We start from the raw sequence: 24,761 nt of genomic DNA on the forward strand, positions 1-24,761 counted from the left end.
TATGTGTGAGAGTAAATATTACTTCCTCCGTTTCATAATAAATGAATCGTTGAATTTTAACATATAGATTAATAAAAAAGCATTAAAAATATAAATTTAACATAATTTTTCATTTTTATCCAAAAAAAAAGAAAAAATCGACCTTGTAATACATTTTTAAAAATTAATTAGTTGTTAAATCATAAAGGTAAATTTAAAAAAATTTTCAATGATTCATTTATTTTGAAACATCAATAAATATCTCAATAATTCTCTTATTCCGAAATGAAGAGAGGACTATTATGTGTTTTGCAAAGTACTTACTATTATTTTTTTTGTATGTTTAATTTTTAAAATATTTTTTCTATAAAAAGTAATTTTAAAAAGTACTATTGAATGTGGTAGGTGTTTGAAAAATAGTTGAAAATACATGCACCACTTGGTAGACATGATCTAGTAGATTTAATAAAGGGTCCCATCTCTTTCATTGTCACATGTTCCCATCCCTTCAATTATTGCTCATCTACTGTGACATGATATATCATATTAAAAAAATAACATAAATATATATTTTAACTTTTTTTTATTTCTCAGTATCCGTATTAGAATTCAATTAATCAAGATTCGTACTGAGTAGGGCCTCATTTGGGGAATAGCACTCCCAACAAAGTTTTCTCCATGCCCCGCATCGAACCCTCGACCTCTGATTAAGGATGGAGCAATCTCATCCGCTGTACCACAACCCGTGTTGATTATTGTATTTACACAAATTTCTATTCTTATAGAATAATTATAATTTTTTAATTAATTATATATCTTCATTAAATGTATTACAAAGTTAATTATATATTTTGATAGACTCAAAATTAGAAAAAATATATCAAAAACTAATTATGTATCTTTACAAAGGAATATATATGATGTGTCTTGACAGATTTAAAATTGAAAAAAAACATATCGAAAGTTAATCATATATTTTTAAAAAGAAAAAAATGTAACTTTGTGTTGGACGTATCTGGTCACGGATTTTGAAAACGATCTCTAGCAGAAATACAAGGTAAGACTGCGTACAATACACTTTTATGGTGAGGTCCTTCTCCAAATTCTGTGCATAATATGACCTTTAAAATACTCGATTGCTTTCTTTCATATTGGATATATCAAAAGTTAATTATGTATCTTAATAGTTTTAAATTAAAATTTTTAATAATTATATAAATATCAAAATATTCTCTAATTAAACTTTAAACTGTGGAAATTTAGGTTGTTTGATCTAAGATAAAACTATTCCTAGATGACACAAACCCATATAAACCCAAAATCCAACCAATTCAATAATACCACAACTCCCCCCCCCCCCCCCCAACCACCCAAACTCACAAGCCAATCATCATTTGACACGTGGTGGATAAGGACAAAGAGCTAAACTTTCTAGTGCAATTCATCTTCTTCCTTATTAGTCCACCTTCCTACTTCATCACTTCACACACACTCTTTTTCCTTTCACGGATCCCTAAACTTTCACTAATATTCATCCATTTTTCACTTCTTGGGGTACCTTTTTTTTTCACAAATTTAGCAGTTTTATGTGAATTTGAACCGGGTCGAGCTCAATTTCGGGTCATAAATTCGGGTTTCCAAAAGGGTCTTGCTTAGATCTGAAAAGTTTCAGACTTTTTCACTTCTTGGGGTTCATTTTTCAGTTCTTGAATTGCATTTTTTGATTAATGTAGCATTTTTATGTGAAAAATATGAAGTGGGTCGAGCTCAAGTTCGGGTCATAAATTCGGGTTTTGCTTGGATCCCAAAGTTTCAGTGTTTTTTCAGTTCTTGAATTGAAATTTTATTATGTAAATTCGATTTTTATGTGAAAATATGAACCGGGTCGAGTTCAATTTCGGGTCATGAATTCGGGTTCTATGATGGGTCATAAACGGGTCGAACAAATGGGGGAAAGGGTACCTAAAAGGATGTTTCTTGGATGTCAAATGCCAATAGTATTACTGGTGGGTGGAAATCACACTTCTTCCAGGTTTTGTACTCGTTAATCTTTTTGTATTTCTTGTTTTTGTTGGCTTAAATCTGTTGTTTTTAGCTTAACTTGCTATTTATAGATCTTGATATAATTGGAAAGATTTGAAATTTTTGAGGTATAAAGTTGAAAAAAATGGATATGAAGGTCTTGAAATGGCAAATAGTTCATGGATCATTAGTGAAACGTTTGATTGTTAAAGGGTTCTTGTTTGTAGCTGTTATGATTGTTGTGTCATTTGTTCAAATGGCACATATGATTAAGAACTCTGAGCCTATGGTGTTGAATTTTGGTGTATGCCCTTTGAACTTTGGGGATAATGATCAGTATGTGAGCATCACCGGGTTGTTTAAACCGGTATTTGGATTGGGGTTTCCGATGTTTGGGGCGTCGTTGATGAGGCGTGACGATGAAAATTTGACCAAGAATGTGTTTAAGGAGATGATGGGAAGGGGATTCTTGGGATTGAATTGTAATGCATTGTGTGTTGGGAAGAAATCGTCGAATGCAGCTTTGGTGCTGCAAGAATTGGGGCTGTTGAATGTTGTTGGTGTTGATGCACACCCGTATTTCTCTCTTATATGGAGAAGATTTGTGTATGAGCTTGATCATGAGAATAGTTCTTTTGACTTTGTGTTTTCGAGGGATTTGGATAAAGTTACTGTTCCAGCTCTTATGGTGCTTGAGATTGAGCGTGTCTTACGTCCAGGGGGCACCGGTGCGCTGCTTGTGGGTTCTAGTAGTTTCTACGCGGGAAACTTGATAAAAGGCAACTTGATAAGGTCTGCTACTCCAGTTGCGTCGTTCTTGAAGAGTTCAGATGTTGTTCACGTATGCGGAGTTGGCGCCTATACCCTAGTGATATTCAAGAAACGATCAGAGATTGTTGATTCTCTCGAGCATTATGTGCTGCCTGCTAATTGTCCTTCCACCGCGAACAACAAGCCATACTTGAAGTACCTTGAGCCACTCGTGGAAAAGAAGGTTGGACAGTTTGAGACGCAAATCTCGTACTTGCCCAAGTTCATGAACATCTCAACAAGGAACAAACTGGTGTATATCAACGTTGGTGCTGGGGAATTCGTAGAAACAACTCTTGCAAGAATGTTCAAGCCTCATTATCCGATCCCTCACCACTTGTTCAACGTTTTCGTCATTGATCACAACACCTCTGCCCTATCTTTGTATGTGAAGAATCCTGGTATTAACTTTGTATACCATCCAGGACTCGCTGTCGCCGGAGAGGATCCTTTGGCATATGTTGACACTGACGAATTTTTGAGCGCGCCGCTAGATCATGAAGGATTCGACTTTATTCACTGGTTTAGTGAAACAGTTGAAGATGGAGATTACGTCGTCCTCATGATGAATGCTAGAGCAGCAGAGCTAAACATTCTAGCGGAACTATTCAAAACTGGATCGATATGCCATATCGATGAACTGTTCCTTCGTTGCTCGGCTGCCGACTGCATCAGCCTTATCAAAACTCTGAGGAGAAGTGGTGTCTTTGCTCATCAATGGTGGGGAGACTAAGAGTTTTGTCAAGTGTTTGGTGCATATTTATGTTGTTGTCTTTTCTTAAACTTTTGCTTTAGTTTGTCATGTTTGGGAATAAATAGAGGGGAGGTTGTTGTAGGTTGAAAGTTGAAACTTTTATCTTCCTTTCTCCCCTCTGGAGCTGCACTTGTTATGTCTTGTGTATGTGAGTTGTGTGTTTGTAAGTTCCTCTTTAAAGTCTATATATGGAGGAAATATGTGTTGTGTGTTCTAAAATCTATTACTATGTTTTATTGTGATTGTGTCATGTGGTTGCCAATCCTTTATCTTGAACCGAGGGTCTATCGGAAACAACCGTCTCTACTTCTTCGGAGGTAGCGGTAATGACTGCGTACATGTTACCCTCCCCAGACCCCACGCTGTGGGAATACACTGGGTTTGTTGTTGTTGTATCATGTGGTTGCCTTTTTGCAAAATTTGTCACATTTGTTTTAATTTGGTTGCTTGATGGTTATATTTTCTATCGGAAACAACCTCTCTACTTTATCTGAGGCAGTGTGGTATGGACTGCGTACCGTACACTTTACCCTCTCCAGACACCACTTTGTGGGAATACATTGGGTATGCTGTTGATGATGATGGTTATATTTAGTCAATATTCAAGATTGTTAGGAAAATAAAGAAAATATATTCTGTGCTGGTGGGAGGTAACAGATATCATCGTGAAATTAGTTGAGGTGCGCATGAATCCGAGACATCGTGGTTATTAAAAGAAATCAAGAAAATATATCTAAGGGTGTGGCGCAATGGTCTCAAGTTTAAATCTCAACGGAAGCAAAAACCACCTCTTCGAGTCTTGGTGGTTTTTTGGCCTATCTCTTCAAGCTTTGGTGGACAGAGTTGTTCGATATCTGTGCTGGTAAAAGATAACATGTACCTCGTAGCACTAATCGAGTTACGACTTGCAATTATACTATATAAAAGAGAGTAACAAATATCATAAGAGCCCATGTAGAAGACCTTAGATCGAATTCAGCCCCCCTTGTCTGTCGCTCAACCATTAGCTTGCCTAGTGCGGTTTTACATCTCATGTGTGGTTTGTCAGTTATTGCATTTTGAGCTGGTACAAAATGCTCGCCACAAAGTGTTCACCCGAAGAACAGAGACGTGGAGGAACTACATTGTGATCCAATCCAAATCTCACTCAATTTTTGGGCCAATAACCCAAATGGAGCCTTAGGTATTCAGCCCAAAAGTTTAATATGGCCCAACCCACTCCAAGGTGGAGCTGACAGGTAGCAGGTGCTCATGAAATAGTTGAGTTGCGCGTAAATCGGACTTTTTCTACTAGCATAGATGAAAATTCACAAAATTTACAAGCACATTAATTCATAAATTTGCAATTTTTTTTTTTTATATGGCTTTAATTTATAGCTCCGAGGATAAGAATTAACTGCGATAACGATCTGTGAGAGAGAATATAAGAAAATAATTAAGATCACCAAATCTTTAATTTTGTGTTATTTTTGTGATCACAATTTACTATAGCAGTCAAAAGATATCGAATAAAACACAGTTATAGAAAAGTTTGACGATATATGCAAATTTTTTTTATTGTTTTGTTTTAAAATTGAATAATAATAGTCTTATTTTACTGTAGATATAAGCTTTCTTTCCTATATGACACTGTTAAACTATCAGTCATAGAAAAATTAGTACTTTTAAATTTGTAAATTAGCACTTAATTTTACCCAAGTGTTAGTAATTGCTTTCATGATTCGAATCCATGATTTATAAGTCACACGTAAATAACTTTAGTATCGTTGCCCCTTCAGTATGTACAATCTTTTTTATTTCGCACTTAGTGTTCGATATCTGCATTGAAGCTCGACTAATTCGTATTTCACTGTTGTAGGATCGATTTTCTCCGAAGGCGACGCTCCCAATGAAATTTTTTACGTTTTCAAGACTTACATTCGAAACCTCTGATTAAAGACGGAGGAATCAAACAACCCCATAAAGGAGTGTTTACTTTAGTATCGCTATCCCTTCAATATGTACAATCTTTTTTATTTCGCACCCAGTGCTCGATATGTGTATTGAAACTCGACTAATTCGCATTTCACTATTGTAGGATCGATTCATCTCTGGAGGCGATGCTCCTCGTAGAATTTTTTACGTTTTCAAGACTCATGTTCGAAACCTCCGCACAACACCCAAAAGGAGTGGGATTTGCTTTCCGTTTTCCCCTAAAATGGGCTATAAATGACATGTCAAAATGGGGGCAAAATTGCCAAATTAGGCATTGGCTTTTTCTAGAAAAATCAGTAAAGTCACATGAGTCCCACAATTTCTGCAAATAACCATACCCTTCACATAAAATAAAGTTAGATTCTTCTTCTTTTTATAAAAAAATTAATAGTAATTCCTCTTTACTATACTGTATAGTACATGTGCATAGATATAAATACTCCCATCACAATAAACCAAATCCTGCAACAAATATTCCAGTTTTTTTTTTTTTTTTCCTTACATCTGTTTTCTTGGAATTTTAAATAATTAACTATACATAAAAAATGATTTGGCGGAATTCATTGATAACCTCTTCTGATAAAGTTTATTTGGACCCTCAGATTACGATATATTCTGATCAAGCACCTGAAGATAAAGCGTTCTTATCAAGGGTGGAGCCACCCTTCTATTCGGGGTTCGCTTCGAGGAAAAAATATACTATTTATACATAATTAAAATTATTTTTTATGTGATTATAGTAGGTGTTGAACCCCCTTCGACTAAGTTTTCTTTGAATATGGAACCCCCTTAGTTGAAATCCTAAGTTTTCTTTGAATATGAAACCCCCTTCATTGAAATCCTGGCTCCGTCTCTGATTCTTATGTACATAGTGGGTGCTTAAAAGTGACGTACATAAGCTTTTTCAAAATTTGAGCAAGAAATGTTTAATAGGTCTAGATGTTTGATGAAAATATAATACTTATAGTTCGACTGTTTAAATGAAATTTAGTGACACCTATAAGAGATCCCATGGATCCATCCAATGTTTTTGTTTAGAATTGTTGTAAAAGATTTAAAGATAAGTTAAATGTGAAAAGATTTCAAAAACATGAGTTTATTTAAATAATGTCGTCTAAATCAGTTTGCACATAACTTGATTATTCTATCAGTATTTGCCACTTCTCTCATCAACACAAATTATCGCACAATTTTATCTATCAAACTTTAGACATATGAAAAAAATCACCTAACATTTTTTCTGAAAAATAAGTAATTTTTTTCTTGTAAGTGATTATTTTTTAATTACAAAAGCTAAAAAAAAAAAAGACTTCATTCATGGTTTTCATTACAACCCAAGTAATTCAATTTACGGTTAGGTGGCATTTACATTGCAAACTTAGCCCAATTTTGGTTATTTTAATTTTGATGTTAGTATTTGTTTATGTTGCATGAAACTGAGTGTAATCGGTCAAGAACTCACACGTTCAACAGATGAAAATAGCAAAAATAAAGATATTGAGACTAATATATATGTATATTAGAAGAGATAAAATTAAGATTAAAAATATCCGAAACAAGGTGAAAATAACCTCCATAAGTGAACTAAGGGATTATTTGGTAGGAGACATACGAATAATTAATCTCGAAATTAATTTAGAAGAGGAACTTATCCCATATTTGGTTGGAGCGAAATGCATGAACTCATCCCGAGATTGTAATTTTTTTTTATCCCTCTTTGAAGGTGGGATAACAAATTTCAAGATAACTAATCCCGAGATTAGGAATAACTTATTTTCCAAAAAAACAACCCCAAGTTGAAGAGTTTCTTTCCAAGAATATTCTTTTGGGTATATTTTGTGTTTGAAAGCAAAGATGCTTACTGAGTTGTACTTTGTTTCAGTAAAACAATTAGAAAAAAGATCCAGTGCGCATCAATTTGTGTCAGAAAAATAACAAAATAAATGGTACTTTTACTGCTGATTAATCTTTTTTGGTCCTCAGAAAAAAAAAAAAAGAATAGAATTCCAAAATTTGTTTTTTGAGTGGAGGACAAGTGCATAATTCACACTAATGAATTTAACAAATATATATCTACAGTGTACTGCTCTTCTTTCTGTGTCTATTCAGGTCTTGGAACTTGAGATGTAGATTATTTTAGCCAAATTGCACACATCTCGATTAATTCCATAAGGTATCAGTTACTTCTCACCACAACGATAAGAACTATGCCTTAATCCCAAGTTGGGATCGACTCTATGAATCCCCCTTTCATCATTCAAACACATCGTCATCATACTAAAAAAGTAAAATGATGTTATTAGTTACTTCTCACCACAACGATAAGAACTATGCATTAATCCCAAGTTGGGATCGACTATATGAATCCCTCTTTCATCATTCGAACACATCATCATCATACTAAAAAAAGTAAAAACGATGTTTTTACCCTGAATGCATAGTAGTATAATTTCCAATAAAGGGGATATAATTGAACACCCTTTTGAACCATGTAGGTTCACCATTGAAGAGAAACAAGAAGCTCAACTTAAAACATGATTTCAAGTTCATCCCCAGATCCCTACAAATGAGTCTGTTTCTACGCTTTTATGGTCGAAAAACTAAACCAATACAAGTGAGCTAATGATGACTCCTTCGTCGCGCAGAACAAGTCTACGTTTCACTCAAATGTAGAATCAGACCAATAAGACAAGTCTTGAGAACAAGTCACCAAAGACAGAAATATAAGTACTACAGATACAGATAATTTAAAGAAGGCTCAGGAAAGGAAATTCAAACCCATAAGACGAAAAATATCCATTATTTTAGTATCCTGTAGATCAGTCAATCAACCATATGAACTCAATGAACAAGGCGAACACTGAAAACCGAAACTTGGAAGCAAATTCCGAAAGGGGAAGATGTTTTAGCTTAGATTGATTGATTATCTCAAACACCTGAAAGATGTTAAATTGGATAACGAAATAAAAACAAATGCTAATAAATCAAACAATTGTGTTGGAATTACGCTAAAAACAACGGTTGAAAAGAGTGACTTTTTTATCCATTTGGTTGGATGAACTTCTCAACAACCCATCACGGCACAATTGTATACAAAGACCCCAGAATGCTCCTTCACGCCGATGACCTTCCAATCCAAGATGCCGTCTTTACACCCTGATTTTGGTGCCCAAGAATTCAATATAATAGCTTCACCTTCTGGACCCCTGTTCCCGCCTATCACAAGAAGTTCTTCACCACAAGCTTTGAAAGCAAGACCCCAACCATTCGAAGAATCAGCCCTCACAGGAAGTCTTCCCAATACCTCCCACGAGTTTTTTTCCTTGTCATACTTCTTCACCATGTTGGTTAGATATTCAACTGCATATAGTTGGTTATTAACAACTGCAACAAGAGGAGGTGCCTGAGCAGCTCTATTGACATTTGGATACATGCCCTCAATTTTCCTCCACTTCCTCGTTTGTAGATCAAACTCTTCCCCACAAGTCAATGAATCGGTAGGGCTAGTCATCCCACCGATCACATAAAATTTTCCGTCCATGAAAAAGCCAGAGCACAATCTACGGGGAGAGTGCATGTTTGGCAGTATTTCCCATCTACCGGTCAAAGAATCATAAAGCTCAGCAGATTTTAGTACATTTCCATTCTTATCACTACCCCCTGCGAGAATAGAAATCGAACCAAGACTACCGGATCCAAATAGACAACGAGGATGATTCATCCCTTCACATTTTTCCCAATTGTTTTGAATCAAACTGTATTTCCATATAGCAAAATCAAACAACTCACGGCCAAAAACCAGTAGTTCACTACCAACAGCTAACGACTCCTTATCTGCATAATTAAAACAATCATCACAAGGAATTTTCGGCAACCTCAACCATTTATTTCTGAAAGGATCAAACCCTTCCCAACCTCGAGGATCACAAACCATATAAACCCAATGTTCAACAACACCTAACCGCCTCCGCAAATCATATAAATAACCACTCTTGACTAGTGAATTAAACCTAGCATTCAAGCACGACAACGAAGCATAATCTGATCTAGAAGCCCAAGCAAGACATGCTAAAGCAACATCATCATGTAGCCCCGGAAGAAGTGAATCACTTGATCTAAATTTGCAACAACCATCATCATCTCCTTCTTCTAACCCCATTCTACTCCCCTTCTCATCTTCCTCATGGTTAACCTTATTGTAACAAACAAACTCTTTCTTCGACTTCTTACTTTCGGAATCCATAACAATTACACCAAGCAATCACACTCCAAACAAAAAAGCCGCAAAATTTATTCGTGAAAACACAAAATAACCAAACACTTTCCCTTCAAAACATCAAATTCTCCATTAACTCCAGCTCGTTTATCAACTATCCATCAATAAACCGACAACTAAAACATCGAATTCTCTATCAACTCCAGCTCGTTTATCAAGTATCCATCAATAAACCAACAATTACTTCTCTAGTAACTCCAGCTCGTTTATCAACTATCAATCAATAAACTCACAATCACAACATCGAATTCTCAACCAACTCCACCTCGTTTATCAATCATCCATCAATAAACCAACAATTACAACTTCTCTATTAGCTCCAGCTCGTTTATTAACTATCAATCAATAAACTTAGAATCACAACACCGAATTCTCTATCAAATCCAGCCCGTTTATCAATTATCCATCAATAAACCAACAATTACAACATCAAAATTCTCTAACTCCACCTCGTTTATTAACTAACCATTAATAAACCGACAATTTTCTATTAATTCCAGCTTGTTTATTCACTAACCATGCAAAAACTCTAGCAACTCTAATCAAAATAGAATCGAATAACTTTCTAAGTAATTAAACTTCCTCGTATAACTCGTAACGAATATAAGAGACAGAAAGTAGAAGCAAATTATTCGGTAAGTAAAACGGATAGAAATTCGGATCCAAATCGGATAAGGAAACTTATCGGATCTCACCGGAGAAAAAAATCCGGTGCGGTGATACCTCCGTTGCCGGTGAAAATGTGTTTTTCGATCGGATCTCGGGGTGACTATATCTCCGGAATACTCGCCGGAAAATGATTAACGGCGACCATTTCGCCGGAGTTTTTAGAGAGAGAACGATAATTTTTTTAGAGAGAGAATATGAGTGAAGGGGTCGGTTTCGATAGAATAGGAAACTGATAAAAAGAAAAGGGAAACTTTATTTATTTATGATTTTAGTCCCTTATCTTTGGTATATTGTATTATTTCCCTGTTTTTAGAGATTTTATGCAAAATCATCCTTTTTTATATTATACTATTATTACTCCCTCCGTTTAAAAAAGAACGACTTATTTTGATTGATACGGAATTTAAGGAAATAAAATAAACTTTTAAATCTCATAATTTTAAATTATAATTATATTAAATGTACTAAAATGTTATTTATATATTAAAATTGCACAGGAAAAGTTGAAACTCGAAACATTTCCAAAAAAGGAAAGAATTATTTTTTTAAACAGATTAAAAAAGAAAGTGAGTCATTCTTTTTTAACCATGGGAGTATTATTACAGAGTATTTCGATGTACTAAAAGCCTCTGTCTTCTCCTATGCGCGGGGTCCGAAGAAGGATCGAATTGTAAGAGTCTATTTTACGTTACTTTACCTTATATTACATTTCTATAAGGGATTGCTTTCGCGACCTAAACTCGTGGCCATCTAATTACAGGACAGCAATTTTATTCGGATCGTTACTCTAAAGTTCCTTTCTTTTTTTATATTATTATTATTATTATTATTATTATTCTAATTTTTAAACATTATTTTATGTACTATTATTGTTCTCCATAATTGATATTGTTCCAAGTTAGTTTGAAACAGAATGCTGATTGAATATTATTTTTTGTATTTTTTGTTTTTTAGAAACTCACTATCAAACAATAACGATAACTACGTATGTATTCAGTGTAGTGTCACAAATGAGATCACAAATGAGATCTGAAGAAAGTGATGTGTATCTAGTCTTATTTCTGGCTGATGCGATAGAGAGGTCGTTTGTAATAGATCTTCGATAGAAAAACTTGTTAAATAATAATCATAAAGAAAAGGAAATATAATCAGGACGAAATCACGTAGAGTATAACGAGCAAAGAATATGAAAGGACCAAAAAATAAAGGTCTATTGTACACTATCTTATCGTACATTTTTGTAACGCATAGTTTCCGACAGTATATTGAACTAGTTACACGACAACAACTTTTTCGATTACTCCATGGCTTTCCTTCACTCCAAGCTCCCCCTTCGAACAACGTATAATAACCCCATAAATAAAACAGATAAGCATTCAGTACTCTCCGAATTATGAACAAAATTGCTACGACACACCTCAACTTTACAGAGATCCTATTACTCTCTAAACTCAATTTTATCGTACTATTGTCACTCATTTGTGCTTATGTGACACCTTTATTATATAAAAATGATTCACGTCAAAAGTGTCACGTCAACTAAAAAAGTGTCACATTGCTAAACAGATTAACAAAAATATGCTAAAATTTATTCAGAAGGGTAATAGAACCCCGTAAAATTGGTGTGTCATAGCAGATTTGGTCATAATTCGACATACTAGATGTTTTTCTCTAAATAAAATAATAATCAAAATAAAGAAAATAACATATAATAATAAAATCGAAGTTTGTTTCAAAAATTTAATATTGTTTTTCTTTTTATAGCTAAGCTACATCATTTTTATAAGTTTTTATTTATTTATTTTTGGATTTTTGACGTAAATGAAGTTTGTAATTATCGGATAAGCACCAAGAAAAAGTCAAATATGCTTTTGTCACCTTATCATTTTTGCAGTTTTTAATTTAAAAGGTCCTATAAATTTGAGTGTAGATACTACACTTTTGTCCCTATTATTATTTTATTCCGTCTTCTTTTACTTGTCAAGTTTTATTTTACGAGATTCAATTTAACTAATTTCTTAAATTAAATTAATATTTTAAATTTTAAAATTCAAAAGTTATATTAAAAAATTCATTGAATTGCAATTATTCTCATATTAATATGATGAAAATAATGTATTTTGTGTGTGAATATATATATATATTGATTTATTTATTTAAATGTGAACTTCAGTTATACATTTTCAGTTTACTTTTAGTTGATAAACATTTTGATACATTTTTTTATCATACCAAAATTACTTAATTTGGTAATAAACTTTTCTCTTTTATTCAGACATGATATGGCATATTTGTAGTTTTTCGAAAAAATAATTTTAGATAGAAAGATATGAAAGTCGAGTATTAAGGTAGACGATTAACAGGTTGTCGAGTTTTATCTGGAACGTATTTGTATTGTTATCATTACTCTGCTACTATCTATTTTTACCCCTTACTAACCGTAAATGAAATCTAGGGAGGATCGAGTGTACAACAACGTTAACTTGCCTCTATCGAGTTAGTAGAGACTATTTTCAATTGATCCTCGACTCGAAAAAGCGATAAGGTGAACATATACTACTACCACAACGAACCTACTAAACGCAATCCCATAAATGACCCCATATATGGTCTTACGATAACCTTACTCCTACCTTGCGAGATATAGAGAGATTGTTTTCGACAGATCCCTTGCTGAAGAAGAGCGAAAAGATGATGGGTATTGTTAACCTTTCTCCTTCTCTGTGAGAAATAGAAAAATTATTTTCGATAAATTCATGGCTCAAGAAAAGCGATAAGAGGGACATATACTACTACCGCAACAACATACCGAGTGTGATCCGATAAATAAGATCCAGGATGCGTATAGGCAAACCTTACCCCTAGTGAGATACTGAGGTGGTTTTTGATAGACCCTCAGCTCAAGAAAGGCGATAAGAGGTACGCATACTACTACCGCAGCAACATACCGAGCATGATCCCACAAATGAGATGCGTAGAGGATGGATGTACGCAAACCTTAAGCCTACATTGTGAGAGACAAAGCGGTGATTTTCGATAGACGAAAGGCGATAAGAGGGACAGATACTAAACATCTATAACAAAGTACTTAATTAAATTTAACTATACATTATCATCTCAAAATGCTTCTTCAAATAAAACATACAAATATCCACAAAACCAAATATGCTGCCTTTCTGCTAAGTATCAAAACATAGAACTGCACCATCACCAACAACAACAAAAAAACAACGAGAATATATCGCGACGCCGCCTTCTGTCGTTATAAGTGAACCAGTACTCACCTGAGTATGACGGAAACCTACAAAATTTACTTGAACCTCTCATTTTCTACCATAGCCTGTATTGTTTTGCTTCCTGCAAGTGCAATTTGTAGGAAAGAGAACATCCTATAGCTATCGCCCTACCAGTACTTAGAAGAGAGAACGGGACATTATAATCATGCTAGAACAATCTGCAGTTAAATCAAGTCGGAGTATCCTCAGCGCTCCCTTCTTGTACGTCTTTCTGCAACTTTTGGCGCTGGCACCAACACGAGTACTGAGGGATGGGACCTTCATCTCCTATGATCCATATGTGTTGAGAAACACTTTCGAGGGTCAACCTTCGTGTTGGATCTGCGCAAAGGCAATTCTTGTTAGGAAAAATAGGCACAGAATTTAGTAGCTACCGCCTACCAACAACAACGACAGTGCAGGGTCTAGGGCGAGTGAGGTGTACGCAGACCTTATCCCTACCTTTGTGGGATAGGGAGGTTGTTTCCAATAGACCCTCGGCTCAAGAAAACCGTTAATTTAGTAGCTACCAACAATATACTCCCACAAGTGGGTCCGGGGAGAGTGAGGTGTACGCAAACGTTACCCCTATCTTTGTGGGATAGGGAGGTTGTTTCCGATAGACCCTTGGCTCAAGAAAACCGTTAATTAGTAGCTACCAACAATATACTCCCACAAGTGGCTCCGGGGAGGGTGAGGTGTACGCAGACCTTACCCCTACCTTTGTGGGATAGGGAGGTTGTTTCCGATAGACCCTCGGCTCAAGAAAACCATTTATTTAGTAGCTACCAACAATATACTTCCACAAGTGGGTCCGGGGAGGGTGAGGTGTACGCAGACGTTACCCCATCTTTGTGGGATAAGGAGAGACTTTCTGATAGACCCTCGGCTCAACAACAACAACAACAACAAACCCAGTGTATTCCCACTTAGTGGGGTCTGGGCCGATATTTAGTAGCTACTGTCACCACCAGAAAATGGCATGATAAAGATATCAGGCGGGATGAGAGACAAACCTTTACAGAGGAGCCCCTCTATTAGATTCTTCAGTAGCGGATTCATATCATCGGGGAGAGTGATGGGGTTATTAACTATCTGGAAAGGCAAAATAAATAAAGGCCCGGTTAGAAATGCAAGAAAACTTCAACGTTTGAGCATGACTGTAGAACATCAGATAATACGAGGAGACTCGCACCTTGTCATAAGTATCCTGTAGAGTGTCTCCGAGAAATGGGTATTTTCCCAAGATCATGCAATAAAGGGTAACACCAACCGCCCATGTGTCAGCAGCTTTTCCATGATATCGGTCTCCTATTAACATGGAAAAAACCCCACTTCAGTTACAACAACAACTAAGCCTCAGTCCCGAACAAGTTAGGATCTGCTAAGTTCAACGATATTTTAAATGTCAGTACTCAAACAGGACGAAAAACTCTTACCTACGCAGCATTCAGGAGCAGTAAAAACAGGAGTGCCAGGAGATCGACGAAGCTTATCATCATCATCCTACAAACATGAATATTTCAAATTAATGATGGTAATATACTGGAAAGGAATAAGACGGATCAAACATAAACAAAAACAACTTAAAATAATGGATGCAAGCAAACAAAATTCCTTCTCTCATTAGGACATGATTCCGACTAGGTGCATTCAAATAAAGACTACCAACCTCTATGAACGGTGAAAGTGAGAAATACAACTTTATCCAAGAATAGACTTCAGGTAAAAGATATTTCTAATTGGTGAAAATACTTAGTTTGCGGAGCCACTCTACCTATCCTTGAGGTGGGTGGGGGGTTAAGGTTCGCATACAGCCGTACACTATGCCCTCCTCAGATCCCACTTGTGGGATGACATAAGGATGTTGTTGGTGGTGAAAATACTTAGTTTATCTCAACTGATTGTTCTCTTGGCGTTGGGCACCACCATTTAGATGAAAACTAGGATTTGCTATGAAGCTTGTCAAGATCGAAATGTAATTTTCTGGATACGACAATGACAAAACAGACTATATTTTGATTAAGAGTGTTGACGTCTCAGAGTCTCTCTGAGCCCAAGTGACCCCGCCCCCTTGACGCAGTCAAATGGCCAGAATTGTAAGTCCTTATCCACTTGGGTCAAAATATGCACTCACTAGCTCTTTTGAATAACTTTCTACGCCAGCACTGTCTTTCGAAACCAGTATAGAGACTCTCTTGGAGAAAGAAGTCGATAAAAATTGAGTACTTTGTTTTCAAAACAGAACGATTGACCTCATTGAACTTGACGGAATCTAAAACAACCATGCCTTGTATTTGATAATTGATATTAATGCATGCCATTTGGGGTTTCTTTTTATTCTTCTGCTTCTTTTTACTACGTAAACTTCTTCTGAATTTTCGCGTCAAATATCTCCTTGGCATGTTTCCAAATGAAAATTTGAAGTTCCAAGTTAAATTGACTCATTCTACTATAGAAGTCGGCAGAATTACAAATTATTTCAGTAAGTGCTTTTTGGGAAAAGTTGTGATTAATGACTATGATATCGAGAAAATGAGACACTTCAGTATATATACATATCCTTTAATTTGCTTCAAGTGTACAACCAAAATTATCTATTTCTATCCATATACATGCTTGAATTATTCCACAAGAATTTTAATCACAAGTTTACAAGCAACTAGGGAAAGAAATTCGAAAAAAAAAATAAAAAAAATATTGTTGAGACGAGGTCATACCTCGAAAGCTTGGCTGACACTGAAATCGCCAATCTTCACCCTGCCAGAGGCAGTCACTAAAAGATTGTCCGGCTTGATATCTCCGTGTATAATATTCTGTTCAAGACAAGAAAGGACATAGGTAAAATATTATCCGTGGATCGGGAATGCAAAGGACACCAACGGTGTCCAATAAGCCTAAAATTAATACTGATGCATGATTCATTATGTCCAGACGAGGCACCTTATTCAAAGATTCAAACCCTTGTTTACTTGATAAAGCAAGCAATCCACACTCGATTGGGACTTCGCTGCTGGTAAGAGTATTCCTTTTCAGCTTTATGAGTAAAGCAGATCACTCGGATTCATCGCAGTCCTTCTTTCTCAGGTTAAAAGGATGCTCATTAGGAACGAAAAAGATATCAAAGGCACCTAAGCTCTAGGTAAACAACTAGCCAATGGAACAACCATTAAAATGAAACAGATATCATTTGGTCTTCGATAAGTGAATAAACTAACTGAAGGCTCGTATATTGTAGGAGTTACATCTGGAATGAAAAAGACATTCGAAATCTGTAAGATGATTGACGGTTATTTTAGGAGTTACATTTGGTCTGTGGCAAATGAGATAACCAGAAAGTCTAGCTTGGTCTAGAATTTGTATGCCTAAGGTCACAGGAGGACTGAATCTGACAAAACCTCCGCTGTGGAACAAAGCTGCAATTGCTAAAACTTGCTGGGACTTAGCTAACAAGCAGGACAAACTCTGGATACGGTGGATATGGCTTATTTACATAAAAAGCGGTAGGGTACTAGATATGGCTATACGTAATCAAGCCAGCTGAAAGGTGTGGGGATGATTATAGCAGCCAGGAACAGCGTAGCACAGCTAGAAGCCCGAGTTCAAGACTGGAAGAAGTATCATCAGACAAGTCTATCTCCAACCGCTAGGGGATTTTCCTAATGTGAGGTGGAAATGCTAATGTACCATAATCATGTCGACCGAAATCCCTCTTTACTATGTGGTTACATTTTCATGGTAAAAAGCTAACGTTTGATAGGTTAATTAAGTAGGACATAAGAGTGTATCCAACATGTTCCCTACGCAATCTGTCTGTTGAATCCAAAGAGCACCAATTTACTGAATGCTCCTTCACCAAACAAGTATGGGCCAGAATCTTGTAAACAGTGTCGGCTGGGATGATTGGGAACAATATCAGTGTTGGGCCATCTCCTGTGGCTGTGACAAATCGCCAAAACCAGCTGTGTTCGGAATGATCTTTGCTGAAGTAGTATATGTACTATGGATGGAAAGGAACATAAGGATATTTGAGAAAGTCTTCGGGAATGGTGACAGCATTGCAAGGGAGATAGCTTATGTTTCTGATGTTAGAGCTCCTGTTAGGCTACAACAACCTAAGTTGCTCGGACTTTCCAAAAATGTTTGACGCACCCGTGTCGGATCCTTCAAAATTACATTATTTTTGGAGGATCCGACAGGCATCCATCGACATTCTTGAAGAGTCCGAGCAACATAGACAACAACTGCTACATAGTTATCTTTTCCGATTTCTTCATCTTTGACGTAGCTGACGCACAGGCTGTTCTCCTTTTTGGGTTCTTGATTTGAGATAGCAAACAGTGCCGGTTTTGCTATGGCTTTGTATTGATTGCACTTTGGTGATTAAGAATACAGTTAGTTAACAAAAAAGGCCCGTCCATTTCATAAGAATACGGGTGAGAGGAAGGGTCCCAAAGCAAGAGATCGCTAGTATTCTGCAGCAGCACAGACTGAAATTCCACCTATCCTCCAGGAAGGGAGTCGAACAAAATCGTGGTGACTCGGCTACACAAATTATCACATGTAAATAGATTTACATTGTCAATCAAGTTGCGTAATTTGATTTTTCACCAGCCTTCCTTATATTAATAGAGATCGCCGGTGGTGTGATCGCCCTTCCTAATTAACTAAGACTATCTTAGCTTAGAAGACACAGAAGGGAAAGTACCATATGTCACCAAGAAACTTATAGCATTAGCGTGACCTTCTTGGGTCAATTCTTTGCAAAACTTTTTCCTAGAAATGGGTTAAGGATCCCGAGTTAAGTTCTATTTTCAAGAGCCGATTGACTAAAGATGATTACTATTTACTAAGACTTCCTAATGTGATTGAGATTTGAGCTATAACCTGATTGACAAAATAATTAACAATTCCCCGTCTGTAAACATTAAGATGCAACAGTGTAGTCAAGGACGAAAAGCACAGCGCCAAGGTCTGTTGGGGCTTTAAGCGCGAAGTGCAATTACGTTGTTGGATTTAGTAATGAAGAAATAACTAATATCTTTACTCGGTGTAAAACACTAGAATGTAGTTCAAATGACAATCCATGATAACATAATTAACTGAACGGAGTAACGGGAAGTGAGCTTTTTTCAGCATAAGGGTACAAGTTATGCCGCAAAAGGACCTGAAGATCTACTTAGGTACTCCACGAAGGTCATGACTGAAAAGCAATAATCATGTATAAATATATTTATTAGAAGCAGATCGGGAACACAGGTCTTACATGTGAATGGAGATACATTAAGCCAGACACTATATCACGCAAGTACTTCCGTGCTTTATTTTCTTCGAGAACACACGGGGGACCAGAATCCTCACAAACCCATTTTCCTTCCACATACTCGAGAACTGTTTCATATAAGTATTAAACGTTAGTTATTGGCATTCATATAATTCAAGAAGCTCGACGACTCCACAAAAAAGGAATCTGGATAAGGCAAGGTAATAATACCCATGTAGAAGTGATCCGTTTCTGGGTCATCGATCACCTCAATAAGATTAACTATATTGGGATGGCACAGCATTTTCATGATCGAAACCTGAAAGTGAAGAGAGTCAACATGGACGTCAATAATCAAGTAATTGTCAGGTCATCAAGTCATCCATTTTCAGGAACTTCTTTGGAAAAACCACATTAAAAAACTCCGGGACAGAAAAATAAACAATTCAGTGGACAAAGAGCTAACGCTACAGGATAAATGTTGCCGATAACCCACAAAAAGGGGGATTCAAACTCAAGGGAAGAAATAACGCAATACCTCACGAAGAACATCACCCATAGCAGTTTCTGAAGGTGCCACCCGCAACTTTAACAAATGAGACTTGTGAAAGGCCTGCATTCAATAACAACAAACACTATCACTATTTAACAACGCAAACCTGTACTCATTGATAACAACACTAACTGTTCTTTGCGAACTAAACTATCTGTTTGTTAATGTCCACTTCCTTGTTCCGACTGTTTCTCCACGACCCTAAATACTATTGTCCCTAGAATAGAGTAATTCAATTACCTAATTACGCCTTACATCCATGATCTATCTACAAAAAAGTATAACCCCAAAATCTTAATCACATACACTAAACTGTCTGTGTTATTGTCCACCTTCCTTTTCCGACTGTTCCTCCACAGCCTTAAATACTATTGTCTTTTTGAGAACATCTTTCCGAACTAAACTGCCTGCACTAATGTCCACTTCCCTATTCCGACTGTTTCTCCACGACCCTAAATACTATTGTCCCTAACAAAGAATAATTCAATTACCTAATTATCCTTTACATCTATCTACGAATATATCGGAATGGGCAGTCTGATTGGCAATTATCAAAAGCATAACTCCAAAATCTTCATCAGATACACTAAATACAACAGCAAAAACCTGAGTCGGAACCGCTTTAAGAGAACTACAACGCAAAAACTCCGATCACTAAGTAAGGAAACAATTTAGCTTCAAATCCCACCCTCAACGTCTAGCGTTTAAATTCCCCGACATGGGAATACAATTAGTACACAATTAATTTAGGTAGATATCACAACCAAGAGAATACACTAAAGTAAATTCCCTGATGCTAACTGGATATGTTAGAAAGTTACCTTAATGGCATAATGTTTTCCATCAATGTGACTTCTATAAAGCACCTGCGACATTCCAAGGTGACCGGATGTTAGCTTTTATACCTCCAACCGACAAAAAGAAAGATTATATCAGTATCTTTGAGCTCACCACTTTCCCGTAGCTACCAGAACCAATTTTGTATTCACGGACATATTCGTTAACCATCTTGTTTCCATCTTCATCCTGAACCAAAAAGACAACAGAAGCGGAAAAACAGTTAAGTTACACCTCCCCCCTTTTCTCTTCATGATAAATTAAAACTACTGATTGTTTATACAAATGTATATCCCAGTCATCCACGCGTCAGTTATATGAGCACAGGATTTTCATAGCGAACGTCAGAAAGAATTTTCTTTCTACTACCTCTGTGCGCACGAGTTTGTGTGTTTCCTTGACGGGAATCTCCCTGCAAATTAACCCATTCCGAGCTCTATCCATGAGAATCTCTTCAGAACGTTTAACGGGGCTATGACACACTTCATCATCCTCAGTACCAGTATCAATTATATCGCCACTATCAAAGCCATCATCTTCCACCTCTTCTTCCTCTTGTCGTAATAATGGCTCATGTGACCAGCTGCTCCTACATCCCTTATTTGGCCTACCTACCTTTTCCGTTTTTCTTGCAAAAGAGAATCCGAAACATCCACAGCAGCCCATTTCTGTAACTTCATCAACAGTACGCATCGTCACACACATCCAAAACAACAGAAATACGTCCAATAGAGTACACTAATATACAACACAATCGAACAATTTGATTCAAGAACCTGAAAAATTAGCATACAATTCTTATTACCATCAATCAACTAGACAAAACAAAATGATAAACCAACCAATGTTAGCAAAAGCAAAAAAAAAGCGCAACAAAGTTCTAAAGTCCGTTGGGGCTTTAAGTGAAAAACGCAACAAAAGCGTGGGCTTTAGTGAAAAAGGCACAAAGGAAAAAAAAAATATTTCAATCAAAGACCAATAATTATAAGAATGAATGACAAATATATGAGCAAAGAAATTTTTTTAAAAAAATATATGATAAAGTGAAATATCAATTGTTTAGCGTCGCCTCTTTTGGCAAGGAAAAGTATGCCTTAGAACTTTGATGAAGACACTGAAACGCACACTAAGCAAGGCGAAGCGCTCAACACATTTTGAGTCTCGCTTCAAGGCTTTTAAGCCAACATCCACATGGTCATTTGTTCAAAAAAGCCAATGTACGTCAAAAACACATGTCAATCGAAAAAGAATGTAGATGACAACCTTAAAAAGAGGAAAACGCTATTCGGGCATCCACCCGAGTTCAACTTTGTTATTCAATCGGATGCCACTCAGCAAAATGAAAGAAGCAGTTAATCAAATTGATTCCTGACCGATTGAACCACGACATCATGAGAGTTCCAATTTATTATAACAACAGACAAGAGATCAATGTCAGGCCAGAATCTTCCATTCGTCTCACCAACGTTGGAGCCTCATCAAACAACTGGCTTTTACCTCTGCCACAATTGAAAGAATCAACAAAAGGAAAACATAATGTACATTCTTGATTCTTGGATACGACAACCAGGAGGCAAAAATAGATTAAACGTAACGTATACATTCATATGTATATTCATAAACCTGTATAGCTATGTTGCTCGGACTCTTCAAAATTGTCAATGGGTGCATGCCGGATTCTCCAAAAGTAGTATCTTTCTTGAGAATCCGACACGCGTGTGGCATCGAAAGTGAAAAGTCCGCGTAACTTAGCTATATAGAGGAAATCAAAACCACCAAAAGGTTCAATCATTCTCCAAACAATTGCTCATAAAAATAATCAAAAACAATAAAAAATCTTCTTTTGTAGGAAATCAAAACCATCAAAGTACGATATTTTTCCTAACAATTGTTCATAGAAACCATCAAAAACCAATAAAAATACAATCTTTATCCAAGATTCTTTGTAGGAAAACAAAACCATCAAAAGGTTTAATCATTCTCCAAACAATTTTTCATAAAAATAATCAAAATCAATAAAAATACAATCTTTTTCCAAAAAATCTTTGAAGGAAATCAAAACCATCAAAAAGTTTCAATCATTCTTCCAATAATTTCTCATAAAAATAATCAAAATCAATAAAAATACAATCTTTTTCAAAAAACTCTTTGAAGGAAATCAAAACCATCAAAAGTTTCAATCATTCTCCAAACAATTTTTCATAAAAATAATCAAAATCAATAAAAATACAATCTTTTCCCTGCATTCTTTGTGGAGAAATCAAAACCATCAGAAGTTTTCATAAAAACAATCAAAAACCAATAAAAATACAAAACCATCAAAGCTTCAATCTTTCACCTAACAAAATTTCATAAAAATAACCAAAAACCAATAAAACCCCAATCTTTTTTCAAATTTTTTTAATTAAATAGAAACCATCAAAAGTTTCAATCTTTCTCCTATAAAATTTTCATAAAAAAAATCAATCAATAAAAATACAAGATTTTTTCAAGATTTTTTAATTAACTAAAAACCATCAAAAGTTTCAATCTTTCTCCTAACAATTTTCATAAAAATAACCAAAAAACAGGATTTTTGAAGGAACTAAAAAACATCAAAAGTTTCAATCTTTCTCCTAACAATTTTTCATAAAAATTAATCAAAAACAAATAAAAACACAAATCTTTTTTCAAGATTTTTGAATTAACAAAAAAAAAAATCATCAAAAGTTTCAATCTTTCTCCTAACAAACTTTATATAAAAATAATCAAAAACACAATCTTTTTTCAAGATTCTTTCTAATACAAAAACCCCATTACCTAAAATTGAGAAAGATCCATTCTTGCTCAACAAAATTTGGTGGTTCAATGTTAGTAAAATTTTTTACAAGGAAAAAGCAAAGAGGCAAATGGTATAGGAGCAAACTTTTAGGGATTGTTGAGAAGGGGTGGGGGTGGGGGTGGGGGTAGGGGTAGGGGTGGGTAAAGGGTCCTTACAGAGTGTTGATGTGTCCAGAGTTGACTGTACAGATGTACTTTATGGAGTTTAAAGCCAGCTCCCTGCTAACATCACACACACACACACACTTTGCTTAAATACTTTTTTTTGTTTGTTTGTTTTCCAACAAGTATTGATATAACTGGGTTCGACTAAATTCAAATTCATGGGGTTAATTTAATTTTAGAAATAATTTTCTATTCTTATCACGATTTAACGTGAATTAGTTAGAAAATCTCAAACTTGCCATATCAGATTAAAGGTAATGAAATTTCACCATAATTTATTGTGTATTAGTTAGAATGATTTAAACATGTGTCATCTGATTAGTGGTAATGAGATTCCGCCATAATTTAATATGGATTAGTTAGAAGGACTTAAACATGCGACATGTAATTAGCGGTAATGAAATCTCACCATAATTTATCATGAATTAGTTCGAAGGATTTAAACCTGTGACATCTGATTAACGATAATAAGATTCCGCCATAATTTAATATGAATTAGTCGGAAGGATTCAAATTTGCGACTGGTTAACGAGGGAACGATTCAACCATAATTTGACATGAATTAGTTAAATAATAGTGAAGGAATTTTACCGTTATTTAACGTGAGTCAGTTAGGACACGATCAAACTTCGACAACTAACTAACGGTGATGGGATCTTGCCATAATTTATCATGAATTAGTTAGAAGGACTCAAATCTGCGATATGTAATTAACAGTAATAAAATCTAACTATAATTTATCATGAATTAGTTAGGAGAACTTAAATATGTGACGTCTAATTAACGGAAATGAAATCCCGCCATGTTTTAATATGGACTAGCTGAAAAGATTCGAATTTGCGACTGGTTAACGATGGAAGAATCTCACCATAATTTGACGTGAATTTATTAGTTCTGAATTAGTTAATTTTGTTTGTTCCATAATTTTACACGAGTTAGATAAATAGTCGTGGAGGAATTTCATCGTTATTTAACATGAATTTCTGTTCGTGCCATAATATGACATAAATTAGTTATTTAGTTGTATATTCAAATTAATTAATTTATTCTTGCATCGTCCAATCTGAATTAAAAGAATGTCAGATACAACACTCTTCACCTCGTTAAGATCGTATTGACATCTCTTAACAAGGTAATTTAGTCGAGCTCATCTCACGAAGTTATATGTGGACGTTATCGCTCGCACATCTCCAACCAGCAAACAGCTAACCATCTTTTACGAAAAATGAAAGTGTGGATGAATCAATATCGAATATAAAATTATTATCGTGCATGATTTTAATTAGTAAGTAATTTAATTTTTATAAATTTTATAATTTTATAATATTAGAATATATTTAAAACGTGTAATGTAAATTTTCTCG

The 24,761-nt window shown here is 35.5% G+C and overlaps 3 protein-coding genes across 9 annotated transcripts; 1 reads left to right on the forward strand and 2 right to left on the reverse strand.

Annotated features, from left to right (window-relative positions):
• Positions 1 to 1,344: 1,344 nt before the first annotated feature.
• On the forward strand, positions 1,345 to 3,784 carry LOC107847692. The gene has a single exon (XM_016692100.2). It carries the CDS (start codon positions 2,147 to 2,149, stop codon positions 3,542 to 3,544), a length of 1,398 nt encoding a protein of 465 aa, XP_016547586.1. The 5' UTR covers positions 1,345 to 2,146; the 3' UTR covers positions 3,545 to 3,784.
• Positions 3,785 to 8,310: 4,526 nt separating this feature from the next.
• On the reverse strand, positions 8,311 to 10,705 carry LOC107847881 (F-box/kelch-repeat protein At5g60570). Its single transcript, XM_016692461.2, has one exon. The coding sequence runs from the start codon at positions 9,780 to 9,782 to the stop codon at positions 8,604 to 8,606; it is 1,179 nt and encodes a 392-aa protein (XP_016547947.1). The 5' UTR covers positions 9,783 to 10,705; the 3' UTR covers positions 8,311 to 8,603.
• Positions 10,706 to 13,548: 2,843 nt separating this feature from the next.
• Positions 13,549 to 23,532, reverse strand: LOC107847801 (serine/threonine-protein kinase GRIK1). Of its 7 annotated transcripts, none has more exons than XM_047399953.1 (14): positions 23,212 to 23,282; positions 22,036 to 22,164; positions 21,676 to 21,911; positions 20,782 to 21,080; positions 20,527 to 20,601; positions 20,397 to 20,441; positions 19,561 to 19,635; positions 19,254 to 19,341; positions 19,026 to 19,150; positions 16,480 to 16,575; positions 15,199 to 15,265; positions 14,955 to 15,070; positions 14,776 to 14,854; positions 13,549 to 14,101 (listed from the first exon to the last, which is right to left on the reverse strand). In XM_047399953.1, the coding sequence occupies exons 4-14, from the start codon at positions 21,076 to 21,078 to the stop codon at positions 13,950 to 13,952; spliced, it is 1,215 nt and encodes a 404-aa protein (XP_047255909.1). In that variant the 5' UTR covers positions 21,079 to 21,080; positions 21,676 to 21,911; positions 22,036 to 22,164; positions 23,212 to 23,282; the 3' UTR covers positions 13,549 to 13,949. The 7 variants fall into 7 exon arrangements, with proteins under 7 accessions (XP_047255909.1, XP_047255907.1, XP_047255908.1 ...); XM_047399951.1 differs by having other exon boundaries at positions 20,782 to 21,188; XM_047399952.1 differs by lacking the exons at positions 22,036 to 22,164; positions 23,212 to 23,282 and adding an exon at positions 23,389 to 23,532.
• Between the last annotated feature and the right edge of the window lie 1,229 nt (positions 23,533 to 24,761).

Source organism: Capsicum annuum, chromosome 11 (assembly GCF_002878395.1).
Source record: "Capsicum annuum cultivar UCD-10X-F1 chromosome 11, UCD10Xv1.1, whole genome shotgun sequence".
Classification (NCBI taxonomy): domain Eukaryota; kingdom Viridiplantae; phylum Streptophyta; class Magnoliopsida; order Solanales; family Solanaceae; genus Capsicum; species Capsicum annuum.

Bases quoted from the DNA above. Each gene is read 5' to 3' on its own strand.
- LOC107847692 (XM_016692100.2), top strand. From the start codon at position 2,147: ATGGATATGAAGGTCTTGAAATGGCAAATAGTTCATGGATCATTAGTG.
- LOC107847801 (XM_016692298.2), bottom strand. From the start codon at position 21,117: ATGTGTGTGACGATGCGTACTGTTGATGAAGTTACAGAAATGGGCTGC. The intron at 19,151-19,253 runs GTATTATTACCT...TATATGAAACAG, and splicing joins AACGGATCACTTCTACATGG to TTCTCGAGTATGTGGAAGGA. The intron at 14,102-14,775 runs GTTTGTCTCTCA...GCCTTTGCGCAG, and splicing joins AGAGGGGCTCCTCTGTAAAG to ATCCAACACGAAGGTTGACC.
- LOC107847881 (XM_016692461.2), bottom strand. From the start codon at position 9,782: ATGGATTCCGAAAGTAAGAAGTCGAAGAAAGAGTTTGTTTGTTACAAT.